Source organism: Lissotriton helveticus, chromosome 1_1, assembly GCF_964261635.1.
Source record: "Lissotriton helveticus chromosome 1_1, aLisHel1.1, whole genome shotgun sequence".
NCBI lineage: Eukaryota > Metazoa > Chordata > Amphibia > Caudata > Salamandridae > Lissotriton > Lissotriton helveticus.
The window spans coordinates 477632002-477652972 of NC_136057.1; the positions used below are offsets into that span (position 1 = coordinate 477632002).

The 20971-nt window shown below is 45.9% G+C and overlaps 1 protein-coding gene across 1 annotated transcript in view; it reads right to left on the reverse strand.

Moving 5' to 3' along the window:
* Positions 1 to 4449: 4449 nt before the first annotated feature.
* The window catches only part of PTPRB (protein tyrosine phosphatase receptor type B), a 500144-nt gene continuing 483622 nt past the window's right edge, over positions 4450 to 20971 (reverse strand). The window contains exons 33-34 of the mRNA XM_078673917.1: positions 5337 to 5457; positions 4450 to 5236 (exon numbers count right to left, since the gene is read on the reverse strand). Of these exons, the coding sequence (XP_078530043.1) occupies positions 5214 to 5236; positions 5337 to 5457 (144 nt within the window). The 3' untranslated portion in view covers positions 4450 to 5213. The remainder of the gene's footprint in view (positions 5237 to 5336; positions 5458 to 20971) is intronic.

Consider the following 20971-nt stretch of genomic DNA (forward strand, 5'->3'; position numbering starts at 1 on the left):
AGTGGAGATCCTTGGAAATAAATCAAGCAGAGCTAACAATTGTATGCTTACAAATATGAATTACTAACAAGGGAATAAGGTGGGCACGTGTCTTGATTAACAAATTAGACAAAAAAGGAGAGGGGCTACAAGGAGCACTAATTATAGGTGTCAGTAACTATAATTGATCAATTTCAGTGTTATTTATGTTAAAAATGTTATATTAAAACCGACAGTTTCACCTAACCATATTGTCACTTTAACTTGTGTTTTCTGTGGATTTTCTAGGTTTTTAATGTAAGGCAATCTTTTATTTTTTCAATGCCTAACTATAACATCACATTAACCTTTGTTGTTTCAGGGCATTTCTAAGGTTTTTTTGTAACATAAAGTAATATTTTATTACCATACCTACACTGAAATTATTTTGGAAATTCAGGTGCTTACAATGCTTGTGAATAAATACACACACCCCACACATGGTCAACCCTCTTTTTGTGTGCATTTTCAGACTGTGCAGAGCACAGATGTATCAGTGCCACTGTGTATCACTGAGGTGGTCATCATTCGCATCATTTTAGGGAACTCCTACCAAATTCGGATGAGAAGCCCCACAATTTTGAGCTTCATCACTGTGATTCATGTGAAAGTTTTTACCTACTGTAAATGTTATATGGTTTTACCCCCTACTGGCTAGCCTCTTCTCTACTGTCCCACCCGCATGCTCTCAGGTCTGCTCCAGGAAGACATGTTGAGTCCTTTGCCAATAAGCACACCAGAATTTTGGTAGGAGTAGCTTGATATTTCTTCAAAGTTTGTTCAGCGAGAGATAAATGAGCTCCGTTTTTTTCGCATTATAGCACAGATTTACTAAGAGTTCGTGCAATGCTGGGCAGCAGGCAAAGTTGTTGCTCTGCGTTGCATGAACTGGAGAGAGTAGAACTGTTCCACGTCTACAAAAAAATGACACAACTCTGGTCTATGCATGCGCTGGTGCACTTTGTGTAGCCATGCGCTAACACAGGCACTCTTGCGTCATAGTGCAGGGGGATGTATGACATTACAACGCATGCTTTTACCACGCATGCCTTTACAACACAGTTTTTACAACGCATGCCTTTACAACGCATAGCGCTTTGGGGTGCTGGATAGTGAATAGTTTAATTTACTATTCCAACTCCAGTCCCCGTGGACACTAGGGAAGGTGTTGGATAGTAAATTAAATCTATTCCCTATCCTAGAGTGCCCCCCAGCGCAATGCGTTGTAATGGTTTGCGTTGTAAAAGTTGCATCGTAAAGGCACTGCGTGGTAAAAGTTGCGTTGTTAAGGATGTTTCCCAGTGCAGGGGTGTCTGCATTGTGGCCTAGATAGTTTTTGTGCCAGAAAGCACCCCTTCTTGAGAAAGCTATGCTTTAATGCAAGTCACTCTATGAATATGTGTTTAAGAATGCATCACATGAGCAAAGAGGAAAAAACAAGACAACATAAAGATATTCCTCCTCATTACACCAGTCTAATGTAATCTTTGTTGATAAGGATTTGCATCAAAATCCATGGATGGATGCACTGGAACACCCATTCACCACCAATTGAATGCCCCCCTGACACAAAGTGATGCAATGAAGTACATTACGCATCTTTTCATTACAAACCAATGCAAATCTCAATTTGCAATGATTGTAAATCCCAAATATGATTTTGTGTCAGGTCTGCTGTAAAAAAAGTAAACCGAACATGAACCTTTGTAAATCTGGGCCTCTATCATCAACAATGTTTTCCCTTCTGGAGGAATGTGAGGTTGATCTCCATTCACAGCATTGTGTATAATATCCGCGTACAACCTGAGGTACATTGATGTTAACATGACTTGCAATAGCGAGGATCTCTCCGGTACTCCACATGTCGTACACTCTTGTTGAAGACACTGGAAAGGATCATTGCCATACTTAAAACTTTACTACCACATTGCTGGTACGAGACATTGCCTCCACTTCATTCTCTCTTCGAATACAGAGTGTCATGAACAGCCTACCTATAATACAGTCTGTCTATATGCTAGGAGTCAACATTGGATAAAATTAAACCAATCGAGCTTTTCATCACACGTATATGGACACAAAACATTGTTGTGCACTGTATGAAACAGAAATAGTTTCTACTTCAGACGTGCATCCACCAATTTCTATGAAATGTGTATAAATGTTTGTGTTGTAATTTCCCAATGTCGTTCAGATCTGGGAGAGGCTGTCATCTCTTTCTCATTTTTCACCTCTAGGAAAGCTACCCATGAACTTTTGCCTGGTATGGTAATTCAGTGAGATAATACACTTTCTATAATAGTTTGCGTTTGATCCTCTGGTCACTGGTTTGCATCCTCATCGATCTACCTTGCTGTTCTACTCTCGAGTTCAATAGAATGAGTATCATTGAGGTGGGCAACATTAAACATCTCATATTAGAATTAAGATACCTCATTGAATAAATGTGCATATTACAAAGACACATGTATTATTATGTTACTGCTGTCTGATCCAAAATGGGGATCAGCACATACCACAGAGTCATAACTGGTGTGAAAAAGGCTGCTTTATTGAAACCAGGTGCGCATTACATTCTAACCTTAGGCCTTGCTTTTACAAAACTAAACCTAGCTATACACAAAATTCCTACCATCGCTAATCCCGTAAACCTAAAGTAACCACTCCACTTTTTACCTCATAATACTACAACTTCCTAAATTCTACCCTGCTATTGATATTTAACCTTTTCTTCTCCTACCGCTTAAACTAACCTCTAATACTGATCTAACTATCTACATTCCTACAACAAAACATTTAATTTCCTTGTTTTATCCATGTTAAACTTTTGTTTGAAACCACCAATTGTCCTACTCACCTACGGCAACAACAATAACCTTGCATTAGAATCATGTCAACTTTATGACCCACCACCACGCACCTGCTTCAAGCGACAACGCATAAGACAAAAAAAAACCTGCGCACCTAAAAACCCCGCTAAAGCTGCCCATACCTATGGAAAATCACATACTAGAGACACAGAAAAAAGGGAAGACAAATCATGTGGAAGGGGGCAGCGAAAAAACGTTATTAGGCCAACCACCATGTTAGCCTTATAAAATGGAATAGGAGGGGAACCTAAATGGCAGCCTAATATGTGTGCTACATGAAGCACACAAAAAAACCCATATATAGCACGCCAAGCCCAGTTTAACTCTGGGCTGACCCATTCTCTCAATCACCCCTAGGGGGCAGACCCCATTCCCGTCGGCTCCCACCCAAAACCCATTCTCGTTGTGGGTGAGCAGAAACACACAGTACTGAATGAAGATTCTTGTTTCTTTTTTTTATATATTTCTTTTTTATTTATGTAGGCACCTTTTGTAGCACTAACATGGCGCCTTTCAGATGCTTGAGGGTGCTCTTGGGGCAATGTGTGCATACAAAAATACAAAAACAGAGTTACAGAAAGTACAGACAGTCACAGCATTATGGCTCGTGCACCGGGGTTAAACTGGGCGGTAAAGTAAGGGCAGAGAATTGAGGGTGTTCCCCACTTCTGGATTTTTTTGTACATTTCACAGATGAGAGCAGAAAAAGACTGTGAGGATAATTTGTTTACCCATTTTACACCTGTTTCAGCACCCTGTCTCTCCAAACTTTTACTTCCTCTTACAAATGGTTGGCTTTTAACAAGCTTTGTTTTTTTGCTGTATATCCCTTTGTCATTTAGTGCATTTTTACATTCAACATTTGGATTTTGCCTACTGCACTTTTCCAACAAGAGACCATGTCCAAGCAGATACGGACAGTAATTGGAGTGGGTAACAAATCAGCCATTCATCTGGGCATATCTATTGAACTCTATTTGTTAAATCATAGCACTTGGCAATAGGTGGTTCATGGCCTATCATGACTTTCTGTTCAACTGTATCCCATGATGAATCAGCGAGTATTTATGGTAACTTAACTCCACATTTGCTGCACTGTGCTTCCCCACAGAGATGTGTATCGGCTGTGGACATCAATTGTAATAAAGAAACACAATGACGAGAAAGTGTGTAGGGGGACTAAAAATATTCTCTTTGGTGCACATTTGTTTCTTCAGGAGCCTTTATTGACTGACATAAGGATTGAGACTTGTGGCTACGACTCTTTGGATGTATGACTCCACTAACCGCAATCTTGAAACACGTGCCCCTGAATGTCTCTGGGCATGACGTCCAGGAGACTCTTTTGAGATGCCGTCCCCACATTGTGTATACGCATCTCACTCCTCGAGTTTTTTTTTGCTTCTGTGCCCCGGGGTAAGCATGACCATAACGCCCCCGTTTCTCCATGCCAAATAATTAAGGGGCAGATTTATGAAGGCCTTGCGCCGCCGGTGCGTCATTTTTAACATGGGAAAAAGTGACGCACCGGCGGCGCAAGGCCTTCATAAATTTGCCCCATAGACTTTAAACTGATGATTTAATAGCTGATTTTCTGGAGGAATAACTTAATTCCTAATATTTTTGCCTACAATTACAACCTGCTATGATGTCAAGTGAGACGTTTGAAATTGCGGAAGTAATGATCCACAATTCACTAGGGTATTAAAATGGCTTCCCAGTCTTAATTATATACATATAAAAATGACCTCTCACAGCAGATAATTACAAAAAGGGGGTGGTGATGGACAGAGTATCTGAGTTAATCAGAACACTCCTACCCAGTCAACAGATCAGGGCTTGATCCATCACCGTTTTTTAGCTCACTGCACCATCCCAGTTCAGAACCTCACAGCAGATGGCATTGATTGACTCCAGCACAAACTTCCTGAGCTATTCAACAGTGTGGTTGCAGCACAGTTCAAATTTAGTAAGCAACCGACAGAAACATTTTGATCTAAACATGACTTAGTTACTGTGGTTATAATAGCTTATGTATAAAATGTTCTAAAAAAATCTTTAGTGTGGAAAAATAAGTATATCTTAAGCTTAATTTTAAACATTATGAAAAAATACATATTTACATAGTGGTAACAGCCAATACAGTTATATACAATAATATCAAATACATTTAAATTATACATAGTCCTTCAAGGTGGCATGTCAAATAAATTATACACAGCATAAAACAGAAATGTTAGACACCCCTGGAGTGCCTTAGATACAAAAGCATTGATGTCGTTCACGCTTCATCCCATTAGATACTCCATAACTGCTACTATTCGTCTAATGCCTCGCATACACAGCATCTGAAACGGAAATGGAGGCACGAAGGTTAAAGGTTGAACAATAATGGCCGCCGCCGCCGTGACAGGAAATGGAGGCAGCGTTAAGAGCGTTGTCACCTACCTCGGTGGTACTCTGGATTCACATTTTCATAGATGGGGAATAGGGGGTTTTCCTGCTCTGTCCTTAACTGCCTAGCTTTCAGCACGTCACGCACACACTGATGGAGGTAGACGTATTGGCACTGCAGGACGGGGAGATAGTATCAGAGAGGGAATTAAAAAATAAGGCCACAGAATTTCTTTATAATTTAAGGCATGGACATAAACAAAGTTGTGGCTGCATGCAATTAAACAACACAGAACGTAGCAAAGGTGTGTGGTTTCTATTTAGCACCGTAGCATTGAGGTGCAAATAGTCATTGTCCTTGGATTTTTCATTTTATTGCTCAATCTTCAGTTCTAATAAGAAGTCTCATGACTACATATTGCTTTCATTAAAGCTCTTCACAAGTGCTTACCTTTGTTTAGGGGGTGATGAATTTAAATGCTGTGGAACAACTGTAAGAAAGTGGCTCTGTATATACTGGACCAAAGTAAGGTACAGTGTGCACAGAGTCTATAGTTCCCAGAGGTTTGGCAGAGGCTAAAGTTAGATATAAACCAACGAATGCCTGTTGCGCAACTCCAAAGGAAAAGTACAGAAATTCCGTGCCTTGATGGACACTTCAAAGAATCAATCGCAGCTGTCAGAGAGAACACCAATGTTTTTAAAGTTCAAATTCTTCTTTAATAAATCTTGTTAGCCAGCCGACACGTGTTTCTTCACATAGGAATGTAATGATTCCGCGACTCCTCAGGGCTGGGAAGGATACAAAAAGTACACATGGAGTGTACCACAGTATAGACAATATACAGAAACGTTGTTTGTGTGATGTGATTAAGTGAAGGTGCTGTTTCAATTTGAGCAACGTGACTTAGGACAATTAAAAGTGGAAACTTGGAGCCCGAACCCACATACCAATGCGAGCAAGAGTGTGCAGAAATCTGTGCTGTATTCTAAGTCGAAAGTGACATGGTGTGTGCCAAACGTGAAGAAAGACTCAATTGTCTTAGAGACGTGCGAAGTGATGGATAGAATTGTGGTTACAATAATGGGACATCCTAGTAAGTGACAGAATCCATAAATGCACATCTATAGACCAACGCATGCCCAAAAGGCATACTCAAAAGGGTCATGAATGATTAGGAGGTTTAATAACAAATAAACCACAAGTATACTCTCCGTTTATTAAAAATAGGACATGCGCCCTACCTGAATGATAGCGGTAGCGGACCATAGGGCTGTAGGATAGAAAAAGAGAAGGAAAACGGGACATCATTCAAAACCAGCTCAGCCGGTCTATATCACTATGGACTATTGAGGTGGATATCAGAGGGTGATAATCAACCTGTAAAAAGAATTTCTTTTTTTTTTAAGATCCAAAACCCGCAGGGCCAGGAGTACAAAAAGAAACTCAGATCGGGGACTGTCCAGAGATAACAGACACACACGAGGGAGAAGTACAGCTTATCAACCTTTCATCTAAAACCCTGACCCCAAATATGATCTCCCTTCTCAGCAAAGGTCTCAACTACAATCCCTTTGCCAGCACTGACATCTGCAGATTGAAGATTGATTTTTATTAAGTTTATACGCAGTTTAAAACTTAAATTTTTTTTTCAAATAACAGAAATTCTAATAAAGCATCCATAAAAACATCCCGACTCAGTTTGAATCTGGTGTTCTATCTATTAATGACATACAAGCCACCTAACTTTTACTCTCTCTCACAGGCCTGGAACAAACACCATATGATATGGAAAGGCTACTGGAAGTACTCAATATTGAGTCAGACTTTAGCATTGTGAGTGGGCTTAAGTCTAAATCCAAATGGATTCCGACGTTATCAGGAGGCAATTCCATTGACAATTTCCACAAACGAGTTCTGGAAGACATTGAAAAACTCGATAATAAGAAAGATTTTGATACTTTCAAGTACAAGGACAATCTGATGACAGGGGAACGGTCTGCACTGAATGATCTCACTAAAGACCACGACATCATTATCAGGGAAGCAGCACACACCATGTCACTTTCGACTTAGAATACAGCACAGGTTGCTCTATGCTCTTGCTCGCATTGGTATGTGGGTTCGGGCTCCAAGTTTCCACTTTTAATTGTCCTAAGTCACGTTGCTCAAATTGGAACAGCACCTTCACTTAATCACATCACACAAACAGCGTTTCTGTACATTGTCTATACTGTAGTGCGCTCCATGTGTACTTTTTGTATCCTTCCCAGCCCTGAGGAGTCGCGGAATCATTACATTGCTATGCGACGAAACACGTGTCAGCTGGCTAACAAGATTTTTTAAAAGAAGAATTTGAACTTTAAAAACATTGTTGTTCTCTCTGATAGCGGCGATTGGATCTTTGAAGTGTCCATCAAGGCACGGAATTTCTGTACTTTTCCTTTGGAGTTGTGCAACAGGCATTCGTTGGTTTCTGTTTAGCGTGTGGTGTTCACCGCACACTTATTGAGGGGTTATAGGGCTCTTCCCCTCACCTGTCTGCACCTCCGTCCTTACCATTATCACATAACACTTTTGTGTTTAAATAAGGGCTGTGCGCCCAGTATTTCCCCCATCCTAAAAACCCTGTTCTCATTAGATTTCTAAAGTTAGATATAACCTTACTCTCTAAAGTGGTAGCTTGGTCGAGCAGTAAGGCAGTATCAGCGGACAGTGTAAAGCATGTGTTGAACACACTCAGTCAGCAAATGCTCTGACACACTCAAGAACTGAACTCTAGGCCAATTGTTTTGTATCAAAATATATAGTTGTTTTATTTTAGAACCAACAAGGTAACAAAATATACTTTCCCAGGATGAGTTACTTTAGTTAAATGATTTGCAAATAGGCAATAGACTTTTTGATTACAATAGTTACAGTTGTTGCAATAGGCAACAAAATTTCAAACACAATGCAACATTGAGGTCAATGGGAATTTCTAGATAAATGTAATTAGTTACTTTATAGATTACTTTTCTAACCACAGGCCTGGATCCTAGATTCAGTCCTGGGACATCTCCTGTAAACAGGTAAGTAAAAGAGTTTTGGTTACAGTAGGGATTTTTAAGGAATATTATTGTATTTTAAAAGTTGACACTTAGAAACGTTTTCACATAGAATTGCCAATGTCATCCTATGGGAGGAAATTGACTTAGCAGGTAAGTAATATTATCGTTACTTTTTCTTACTCAGTGTTGGATCCTGGATCCAGCATTGGTGTATCTCCTGTAAACAATTGAAAGAATGAGTTTAAGTTATACAGGCGATTTTTAAGGAATATTTGTAGTTTTTGAAAATCAACACTTAGACACTTTTCTGGTGAAAACCAGACAATGGATTCCTTTGGAAGGAAATTCAAGTCATTGGTAAGTACGGTTAAAATTACTTTTGAGGGTCAGTGCTGGGCTAAAAGATGCAGCACTGGGTTCTCTCCTGATAACAAGTGAGCAAATCGGAATTCGTTGTTCAACTGATTTTAGATGAATATTTTAAAGTTCCAAAACTCCACACTTAGAAGAATTTCCAAGTGAAACCGGTCAATGTTACCCTATGGAAGAAAAGTGAGTTATCGGCTTTCGGGTAAGTACACGACTGGCAAAGTTAAGGTTCTGGGCATAGAGTCAGGGCACTCACAGGGTCAAGTATGTGAGACCCAAGGATGCCCTCGGATGCCCGTGCTGGATTCGCGGTTCCTGGCTGGCACAAGTGGTCTTGCTTTTTGAGCAGAACCACTGCTCATGGGAGTCCCAGTCTTTTAGTTGAGCAAGACAGGCACGTCCTCCGGGGTGTTCGAGGTTGCTGTCTGCCGGAGATGCCGGGGTTTAGCAGGAGCAGGTTCAAGGATCAACAGGCCGGTAGGGCTGGGGCGAAGTCAGTTGGTGTTGTCCTCTTGTTAGCAGCTACATGGCAGGTTGTCCTTCTTCTTGTTCTTCTTTCTTGGTTTCAAATCGGGATCTGCTGAAGGAAGGTTCAGGGTGCCCCTAAATACTAAATTTAGGGGTGTTATAGGTAGTGTAAGGGCAGGTACCAATGGTTCCCTGTCCTGGGGTGAGTACACCCCTTATCCTGCTCCTCTCCTGTGGGAGGGGGCAGGAGCCTATCTCTGATTGGGCTGGGCTCCCCATCCTCAAGATGCGGGAGCCCGGAGTTGTGCTTCACCTCGCCTCTCCCACCTGAGGGGGGGGGGGGGTTGGCAGAGGCTGGCACACCACCTTCCCTTCTTTTGTTTTTCCTGCCTGTCTTCCTGCCAGAGTGGGGGTCAGAACCGGTGGGAGCCAGTTGCTGAGCACAGCAAGTGGCCTGGAGAAGCTCACAAAGGCGGCATGCCTTTGAAGCTCCCCCTGCCCATCCTGGGGGAGGAGACCTAGCACCTCATCCCAGGTTGTGCATTGTTGCAGGCCCGAGAGAGCGGATGGCTCTCTACCCAGGGGTCCAGCAACATGTCTGCTGAGTGGCAGCCTAGGCAGCCCCTCAGTCAGGACACTGGTAGTTGGTTAGGTTTTAGGGGGCATCTTTAAGATGCCCTCTGTAGTGCATTTTACATTAAATCCCACACTTGCATCAGTGTGGGTTTAATGTGCTGAGAAGTTGGATACCAAACTTCTCAGTCTTCAGTATAGCCATTATGGTGCTGTGGAGTACGTAATGACAACCTCCCAGCACCATATACTCTTAATGGCATCACTGCACTTACAGTGCCCAGGAACGGCCCTGGGTACTGTAGGGGCACAGGGCTCATGCACCTGTGCCCACACCACTGGCATAGTGCACCCAGCTACAGGGGTGACTGATGTATGCCAGGGCAGTGTGTTTATGGGCATGGCACACAGGGATGTGTGCCATGTCGACTCTCTGTTTAGTTCTGTACCAAGATACTCAGCCTGCCAAGGCAGTGTATGTGTGTCAGGGTAAAGGGCCCCTAAGGTTGGCACAAGAAGTCCCGCAGCCCTTAGGGGTCTCCTCTGGTCACAGTGCCGTGGGTACCTAGGGTACCATTTACCAGGGTCCTACCTGTGGCCGGAAAGGCCAGTTGTGTTTAGGCTTTAGTACAGGAGGGAAGGAACACAGGCCCTGGGTACCTGATTGGCAGGGACGCAGGGCACACCAAGGAAAAGTGCATCAGTTATCAGGCAAAAATTGGGGGGGGTTACTGCAACAGAAACCCACTTCCTTACAACAACTTAAATGGTAAATACGATATTGCATGCTTGAGCAAGGTTTTAATCCTTATTCCCCATCCCCTCTAGAAGTTTGCTAAGTTTGCCGACTTTGCTAAACTTTGCCTGTCAGTGAAAATTCATACGACGATGCTTTTGCCAAAGAATATACTTAGAACAAAAATGTGGGAGAGAATTGTTGCATCCAAAAAATGGAACTGTTCACCGTATATTGGTAATATATGAACCTCAGTTACTTCTCTTACATACTGAAGAGTATATAAGAATTGGCATAGCCAAAAGGTGTTCACACAAAGCCACTAGGTCTTGACTTTTTGCTGATTGTGTACAGCATCGGAAAAAAACAAAGGGGAAGATTTACAAGCCCCCTGCGCCACCAGTAAGTCCCTTTTTGTGACATACTGGTGGCACATGTTACTGCTCCATATTTACAAGGCAGGAAAAGCCACCCTGGGTGGCTTTTTGCACAGGAAAAGCCACCTTGCGTGGCTTTTCCTGTCCTTGTAAATACGGCCCCTTTACATACAGCACTTTGAGTGAAAGGGGCGTTCCATGGGTGTTGCTGTGGGTATTCCCACGCAAAACCCATGAAACAAGACCCAATTCCAGATTTACGAGGAATCGTAAATATGGAAATGTGTCCCTATGGGTGGCATAGCGAGGCGCAATGAGGAGAATTTTTTTTATTTCTCCTCGTTTTTTCCTCTTTCCATGTGTGCTGCATTCCACAGCACACATTGGAAGAGGAAAATGCCTGTAGTGATTGTTTTTGTGCAGGATGGTGCCCCATCTTGCACAAAAACAATCTTCTCTATGACGCAGACATCCTTCCACCATGGTGCAAGGGTGCCTGCGCCGGCGCATGGCAGCTGTTTGTGCGCCAGCGCAGGGGAGAACACAGGAATGCAACATATTATTGTAAATATGTCGCATTCCTCTGATTTGGAAGTGCTGCAGCGTGGCGCAGCCAAAGGGCTTGCGCTGCGGCACGTCCTTGTAAATCTGCCCCAAAATGCTTTCTGCTGAACCTGTGATGCATCAGCCAAAATAAGAAAGAAAAAGGAAAAAGGTGTGGTGACGTATGAGCACCTACTAAAACAGCGGGTCTCATTGTTTTTATTTACTGATTCAAGGTGGCGGACGCCACTTGGATCAATGAATAAAAAAATGAAATTCTTTTTGTGATGCAGAGTGCCCCAGCAGCAAATGCCAGCTGCAAGACCCTACAAAAATGTAATATAAGTTGCATGAAGAATGGAGGACCAACAAAGGAGGGTGGAGGGGTCAAGGAAAAGTAATGGAGAGTGGATAGGAGAGCAACAGAGGTATGCCAAAGAGCTTTTTGGAATGCAGAATGGTCCAGCAGCAAATGGCTGCTGCCAGACCTTCTGACAAAAATAAATAAACACATAATTTTAGGGCCTGTGTGGGGCTGGAAGCAATAAAGAAGCGTGTTAGGAGTGGGCGGGGCATGTGAAGCAGAAACAACAGAGGTGAGAGTTTTGGGGGGTGCAGCATGTGAGAAAGAACAAGCAAACACATGAACTCTCATGGAATGATTTATAAAACTAAATAAAAAAGTATCTCCTTGAGACCAGGTACCCACAACTTGTCTCTATCCGTCCCTACCTCACTTCCATGGTCTTGTCGCCACTAGGATCCCTCCTCCTCTACACCATGATTTTAAAGAAATATAAATCAGAGATGGTGGCGTAGCTTTGTTATGAGTTCACAGCAGGATCCTGCTTTGTGCGGATAATTCCTAATAGCCTATGTTGAACGGCAATCAAGGCTTAGTCCAGTAAGCAAGATAAAGCAAGAAGCAATCAAAACAGAGTATAAATCACGAGTAAGCAGCCTATCATGCACTTTGATGACATATGATCACAAAAAGCGTGTGAGTCATTAGCCAGGGGCGGCCTTAGGCATGTGCAAGCTGTGCACCTGCACAGGGCCACCAAACACCAGGGGCCACCACGCCAATATATATCCTTAATATAATAATCCACTGAGGATGGATACAAATTTGCCTGGTTGCCCCTGGCAGGGATTTGGCGGCCTCCGGCTCTGTTCCACTTCCAAACACCCTGATCCCCCCACCTCACTGGCCTCCTCGCTCCGCCCCGCCCGGACCCCCTCTTCCGGGGCCCCCTACCTACGCTCCCTGCCCTGGGCCGCCATGAGCCTAGAGCCGCCCCTGCATTAGCCACTGCTGACACAGTTCCTTCGGCATTGGCCTGGGGCGACCGAGCGACTGGAGTGACGTTGACTTTGACAAGTTCTATATCCCTTGAACACAAACTGTCTCTTTCACCCTGTGCTGAGGGTCAAAGGTATTCGCAGTCCGAGCCACGAACTGTGACAACACCGAAAAGCAGATACAGTTTAGAAACAGCAAAAGAGCAATCAATCAGTAAAGTGCCTAGCGCACCAGCCACGGGTCCATGTGTCAGTATCGATTGCAATCACACTAATGCACTTGACAAAAATGTGCATACATCAATCTCACAAAAAATGCTTTGGTGAGGGAGGAAGTGGGGTGGATTCCTTCTTCTACCGACCCTGTTACTTTATGGGAGAGGGGGTGAGAGAACCCAAAGCAACGCCCTCGTTCCATTATCTCCTTCTCGTGTTTGTGATAAAGTTACTTTGACATAACTCAACGGTGCCAGCTGTTTATAATTATGTTGTGCTTTTGGTCCATTTCTCGCCCAGTTCTGTTCTGCTATTGTTCGGCAGTAAACACACTGTCAGTTTTGAAGCCGAATTAATTCAGTTTTTGCAACTCAAAAAAGTTGATATTTCTGTTTCCATGGTTTTATTACGTTTTGCTTTGCATACGAGACGTTCACATCTCCCAGCCAGCAAGAGATCCATCACATTAAACCGAATTTTTTTTATAGGTTACGTCTGTGACGGGCGGATTGAAACACCAAATCCTTTCTCTAGGGTTCAAAAATACACTTTTAATTTAGGATTTAATAACAGCTTCAAGCCACCAAGGCAATGCTTAATTTGTAAAAAAAAACATGAGTGCCAGGGCCACTGCAGCTTGAACCACACAATGCCCCTGCAAGCGCTGCGAGTGACAACACCAACACACCTACTAACCGCAAGACCCTCCTGTTTGCAAGGTCCACTGAGCTCTAACCTACCCGCTTTTCACAGCCCTGTGATTTTATGCTCAGCGCTTGGACGCCCTTTGGGCAGCAATCGCGCTATACAAAAATTAATACAATAATACAACCATCATCACCCTCCTACCAGTGTGAGGATTCAGACTATTCCAGGCCCCCAAAGCTATAAGAATTGCTTGGGTGGCGGATATCAGTCATCTTTAATGTAGATTGAATAAATAAACAACTGGTGTTGTGATCATCTTTAAATTAGACGAACAGTACCACCATGCGGCACACTGTCATAAGTGCCGGTGTTGACAGTTCAATCACTCAATGTAAGCGCGCTACTCACGTGTGAGGGTCTCTAGGCGCTGAGGGGAGGGGTGGGGGGGGCGCAGATCTGTACAGCTGAAGAGCCAGGTCTTGAGAGCCTTCCTGAAGGTGTTTAGGAAGGGGGCGTGTCTGATGTCTGTTGGCGGCTCATTCCACATCTTTGCTGCAATGTGAGAGAACGATCTTCCGCCTGCTCTAGCTCTGTGGATGCGCGGAGTTTCAGCTTGTGCGAGGTTTGCAGATCGGTGCTTTCTTTTGGGTATGTGGAAGTTTATTCTGTTGTTGAGGTATTTGGGTCCGTTGTTGTGTAGGCACTTGTAGGCGTGAGTGAGGATCTTGAAGATGCCTCCCCTCTCCACGGGGAGCCAGTGGAGTATCCGCAGGTGATGACTGAAGTGTTTGTGCCGGGGGATGCCGAGGATGAGTCTGGCAGCGGTGTTCTGTATCGTCTGGAGTTTGCGGAGTAGGGACATGTTGATGCCGGCTCAGAGAGCGTTTCCATAGTCCAGTCTGCTGGTGATGATTGCGTGGGTGACTGTCTTTCTTGACTCCGGGCGGATTCATTTATTATTATTATTATTATTATTATTATTATTATTATTATTTGGATTTATAGAGCGCATGACTGCCCTTGGGCTTCCCAGCGCTAGTGATCAATTACAAGCGAGGCATGTGGGGCTCATAGATGTAGTTTGAACAGCCATTTGAAGGTCTTTCGAAGGATGCAGAGGATGTTGAAGCAGCTGGAGGAAACGGCATTGACCTGTCAGTTCATGGTGAGTAAAGGATGAATCGAGTACGATGCCAAGGTTTTTGGTGTGGTCTGAGGGGGTGGGTGGGCTTCCGAGAGCGGTGGGCCACCAGGTGTTGTCCCATGCTGTAGGGGTGGTTCCAAGGATGAGGACTTCTGTCTTTTCGGCGTTGAGTTTTAGGCAGCTGTAGATCATCCAGACTGCGAAGTCTTGCATTCCTCTCTGGGAGTTGAGTTTTGCAGTGGTTGGGTCACTGGTGAGGGAGAGGAGGAGCTGGGTGTCGTCGGCGTAGGATACAATGTTGAGGCCGTGTTGTTGGATGATGGCTGCGAGAGGGGCCACATAGATGTTGAAGAGGGTCGGGTTCAGTGATGAACCCTGTGGGACTCCGCAAGTAATTTCCGTGGGGGTCGAGAGGAAGGGTGGTAGCCTGATCCTTTGGCTTCTTCCAGTGAGGAACAATCGGATCCAGTCCTGGGCAGTTCCTTGTATGCCGGCATCGTGTAGTCTGTTGACCAGTGGGCGATGAGAGACGGTGTTGAAAGCTGCAGACAGGTCGAGGAGGATGAGGCCTGCGGAGTGGCCTTGGTCCAGGAGGGTGCAGATGTTGTCTGTGGCGGTGAGTAGGGCCGTCTCGGTGCTGTGGTTGCTTCGGAATCCGGATTGGGACAGGTCGAGGACGGTGTTCTCTTCGAAGAATCGTTGCAGTTCCCTGTTGACTGCTTTCTCTGCCACTTTGGCTGCGAAGGGGAGGAGCGAGATGGGCCGGTAGTTCGCGAGGTCAGTGGGGTCGGCTGTGGCCTTCTTGAGCAGGGGCCTGACTTCTGCGCGCCAGTTGTCTGGAACAGTGCCTGTTGTGAAAGTGGTGTTGATGGTCCGCTGCGGCTCAGGTGCGATGGTGTCCTCAACCCTCTGGTAGGTGTGCGGGGGCATGGTTTGGTGGGGGCCCCCGAGTGGATGCCTTTCATGGTCGTGGTGGTGTCCTCGGTCGTGACTGGTGTCCAGTTGGAGATGGTGGGCTGGCGGGTGTCTCTAGGGAGTGGAGGACCGGCAGTGGCGTCTTCTGGGTGGTCAACAAAGTTGTTACAGAGAGTTCTGATCTTGAGGTGGAAGTAGGTTCCAAGCTTGTCGCAGAGGTCTTGGTATGGGGTGATGTCTGTGGCTTTGCTGCATGGGTTGGTGAATTCCTGAATGACACTGAAGAGTACCTTGGAGTTGGCGGAGTTGGAAAGGATTTTGTTGTGGATGAAATTCCTTTTGGTTGTTCTGATTTAGTTCTGGTAGTCCGTCATGGTTTCCTTATAGGTGTGGTAGCTGTCGGTTGTCATGTTGTTCCCCCAGTTCTTCTCCAGGCGTCTGCAGGTGCGCCTGGCTTCTTGGAGATTGGTGGTGAACCAGGCGGCTTTCCTGAGGCGCTGTTTGCCGGGGCTGAGGGTGTGTCCCCCTCTGTGTGTAGGTTTGGTGACGAGTTGGTTGAGTCCGATGTTGGTGAGGTTGTCCCAGGGGATGGTGGAGTTGGCGTCACAGGGATTGTCGAGGTGGAAGTTGAGGTCTCCAAAGAGTATGTAGTTCATGGATGCGATGGTGTGGGGTGCGATGAAGTCTGTGATGGTGGTGGGGAAGGGTGGCCGGCGTGGGTCTGTGGACGAGGGTTCCTCGGAGTGTGGCGTTGGGGCTGGTTTGGATCTGGAAGTGCAGGTGTTCGGCGGAGAGGAAGGTTTCGCTGGAGATGGTGAGGCGGAGGGTGCTCTTGTGGGCGGTGGCAAGCCCCCCTCCCGGTTGTTTGGGCAGTCCTTCCTCTGGATCTTGTATCCGTTCGGTATGGCGGTGTGGATGTTGGGGGCAGAGGCGGTGTTGGTCCAGGTCTCCGTGAGGAAGGCGATGTCGGGCGAGAGACAGTCGTGTAGGTTCCAGATCTTTATGGCGTGTTTGAGTATGGGGCACACGTTAAGGAGGATGCATCTCTGGGTGTAGTCGGCGCAGGTGTCGGCGCAGGTCGGGCCAGTGGTGGAAGACTGACGGCAGTTGAGGCAGGAGAACTGGCCGTGGGTCGAGTGCGGCTAGGCCTGTTGGCAGTCTCTGAAACTTCCGGGGTTGAGTGTGAGGAGGGTGGCGGACTTGTAGCGGTGGAGGGTTGTGGATCTAGGGTTCATGGCGCTGGTTGTGGTCGGGGCACAGACGGGCTTGCCTCAGGCGTGCCAGCGCGGTGCCCACAGCGAGGGAGCGGCACGATAGGCGGGAGCGGGGGCTGTGCAGGGGGGAGGGGCCGCGGGACAGCGGCAGCAAGAAAAAGAGGTGGAGAGTGCAAGGTTAAGAAAGAAAAAGTAAAAAGGGGCTTCTGTAGGAGGAAGGTCTGAGGCAGCAGGAATAAGGCAGGGACACTGAAAATTAATTACCCAGTGAAAACACACTAGAAGTTCAATTAAGGCACCAGGCAAGCGGGGACAGGCACAGCTGTGATGTGGCCGGAGTCCGACTGCAGCCATGACAATTAGGTGCCGCACACCAGAAACCTCCGGCTCAAATTAAGTACTACACCATGGTAGCCTCAGAGCGCTATTGGCTTAGGTACAGGTGACAGTAATCCTAAACTATGATTTCATAACAACGATAAATGCAAGAAGGGGAAGAGGGAAGTTAGTAGTTGACCCAGCAGGGTGGATGGACTGCATTTAGGCATCTGACAAGTCTGGGTCATGTAACAATCTAAGTACCTGCCTTCCTCAGAGGTTTATAAGTACAAAGAAAGGTCAAGAAATCCATGTATATTCACTCGCTTCTTTTTGACTCAAGCATGTAAATGTGCCAGTGGAAGGTGAGTCAAAACAACAAGTTACTGACATTTGAGGCCCCAATGCTCATTAGCGGATGCTGGATGATGGGCTTGTTCCAGTGTCCATGTTACTACAAGTTGCAAGTGTTGGAGGTGTGACTTCTAATAGTAATAATATATAGTTTTTTACACAGTGCTTTATACCACAAGTCTGCCATTTCTAAGCAATGTAAATGATTTCCCCAAAACCTTCTTTAATTGGGCTCAGTTTACTGACCTTGAAAATTCGGAAGGCTCACCCTGCCCTGCCCACACTTTAACTTACAACTGCCCATGGCTTCAGATCGGCAGTAAAGGTATCATCAAAACTACAAACACTGGAATGCAACAGAATCTACAGTCTTAGGTGTTCTCAATAGCTATCACAGTCAGTAACGAGCTATGAGCCTTGGGGAATATTTACTATTATTTCATGCAACACAGCGCAGCAAGGGAACCTGCTGCACTGCACTGCATGAAAGAGAGAGAGCAAAAATGCTCTATGTTTACAACACATATCAATCAATCAGCATTTGTAGAGGGTAGCACTGTCACCCCTGGGGTTATCTGGGCTCTAAGGTGCAAGGTCTCTGTCGAATAGCCAGTTTCTTTCTGATGTCCGGAGGGTGCTGTTCGTAAGTGTATGACATTGTTCTGCATTCTGTCCATCAATTGTTCTTGTTGCGTATGTCACCCCGAGTGGGTTGGGTATGCCCATGTGTGGGTCCAGTGCTCTCCATCCCACTGGAGTCAAGCTAGCCTGGTTGATGAGTGGTGAAAGCCCGAAACCAGTCCTAGGATCCTTTTTTTCCAGTTCAGGGAGGACCTGGCCTGACAGTTCGGGGTGGACTGCTCCCATTGGGAGCAGGGTCAAGGCTGATTTGCATATGGCTGGGTTCAAACTGGAATGGCATGGGGAGCAAAAAACCAATAATTTTAGGCCCAGGTCTCTGTACTAGGGATAATGTCTGACATTGTTCTGCATTCTGTCGATCAATTATTCTTTTTGAATTTTTCTCCCCAAGTGGGATGGTATGCTCAGACGTGGGACCGTGCTCTCCATGCCACTGGAGTCAAGCTAGCCTGGCTGATGAGGGGTGTAACCCTGAATCCGGTCCTAGGATGTTTGTTTCCAGTCCAAAGAGCATGTGGGATGGCTGTTCGGGATGGACTGTTCCCATAAGGAGCAGGGTCAAGACTGATTTGCATATGGCTGGGTTCAAACTGGAATGGCATGGGGAGCAAAATAACGATAATTTTAGGCCAAGGTCTCTGTGCTGGGGTGAATGTATGACATTGTTCTGCATTCTGTCCATCAATTGCTCTTTTTGCATTTGATCGGAGGTGGAAGGGCAGGTAGTTTCAGGTCTTAGCGGTTGCAACGGATGCGATTAGTGTGGAGGAGCGCAGGTGTCTTGCACGTAGATGGAAGTTAAGCCGGTTGTTGATGTAGGTCGGTCCTTGATCGTGTAAGGCTTTGGAGGCGTGCATGAGGATATTGAACTGGCATCTCTTCGGGATGGGGAGCCAGCGGAAGTTTCTGAGGTGAGGGGTGATGTGGGTCCATTTTTGCCTGCACTCGGGTGAACGGAGATAGACGCAACCGGGAGACCGGAACAACCTTTGAGGAGACCGTGGCAAAAAAAACTAGGCTGAATACAATATACCTAGACTGCAGAGAGTCTAGCTCCTGATACCGATTGATTTGGGCACTGTGACGAGCAGGAACTTTGGTATTATATGATTCCATAATGTTTAATTTAAGACTCATCTCGTCACCTGAATAGATTGGATTATATATATATGGTTTGTGACAAATTGAGAACTGAATCTGGAATTGAGCTGCATAAATTATTGAACTTTGTGGACTGATTTATCAACATATGGAAAACTTCAGCGAGGATTACTACCATGAGAAAAGCTAAAGTCCTGGCGAAGCCGTAGGTTAACCCTACCACGGCAAAACGCATTGGCACAAAGGAGAAACAAAGATGGGCGCAACTCTGCTGGCCTCTCCACCGGATCGCCCCTCTGCATCTTGGTATTTGTAGTGCGAGTAGCACAAAGAACTAAGAAAAAGTTCAAAGTATATCACCATGGTTGGTGCAAGTATGTTCTTGAAAATTCCATCATCTCTAGACCCGAGACATGGCCCGGGTTTCGGGATTTATATCCCACATCAGTAGAGAAAGTTCAGGGGTGGTAAAGGAAGCCGCCGTAGAACCGTCAAGGGCTTTGTTACCTGCTAGGCGCGCAGGTGCATCTCCAAAAATCTCGTCAGCTTTGGAGGCTCGCAGGAGCCCTTAAATCAGAAACAAAGATGGGCGCGACTCTGCTGGCCTCTCCACCGGATCGCCCCTCTGCATCTTGGTATTTGTAGTGCGAGTAGCACAAAGAACTGAGAAAAAGTTCAAAATATATCACCATGGTTGGTGCAAGTATGTTCTTGAAAATTCCATCATCTCTAGACCCGAGACATGGCCCGGGTTTCGGGATTTATATCCCTCATCAGTAGAGAAAGTTCAGGGGTGGTAGAGAAAGCCGCCGTAAAACCGTCAAGTGCTTCGTTGCCTAATAGGCGCGCAGGTGCGTCTCCAAAAAGCTCGTCAGCTTTGGGGGCTCACAGGAGCCCTTAAATCAGAAGCATAGATGGGCGCGACTCTGCTGACCTCTCCACCGGATCGCCCCTCTGCATCTTGGTATTTGTAGTGCGAGTAGCACAAAGAACTGAGAAAAAGTTCAAAGTATATCACCATGGTTGGTGCAAGTATGTTCTTGAAAATTCCATCATCTTGACGGTTCTACGGCGGCTTTCTCTACCACCCCTGAACTTTCTCTACTGATGAGGGATATAAATCCTGAAACCCGGGCCATGTCTCGGGTCTAGAGATAATGGAATGTTCTTCTTGTTTCGGTCGGGATCCACTTGTAGATCCTGCGGAGCATGCGGAGGGTATTGTAGCAGGAGGAGGAGACAGCATTGACCTGTTTAGACATGGAGAGGGCGGAGTCGAGGATGAATCCTAGGTTGCGTGAATGGTCGGTGGGTGTCGGTGCTGTTCCCAGTGTGGTCGGCCACCAGGAGTCATCCCAGGCTGAGGGGGTGGGTCCGAGGATGAGTACCTCCGTCTTGTCCGAGTTCAGCTTCAGATGGCTGTACCAGTTGGCGACGGCCTTCATTCCCTCATGGAGGTTGGTTTTGGCGGTGTGCGGGTCCTTGGTGAGGGAGAGGATGAGCTGGGTGTCGTCGACGTAGGAGATGATATTGAGGTCGTGTTGGCGGGCCACTTGTGTAGATGTTGAACAGCGTCGGGCTGAGGGATGAGCCCTGGGGGACGCCGCAGATGATGTTGGTGGCCTCTGATCGGAAGGGCGGAGGTGGACGCTCTGGGTTCTGCCGGAGAGGAAGGACGTGATCCAGTCAAGGGCCTTCTCTTGGATTCCGGCTTCTAG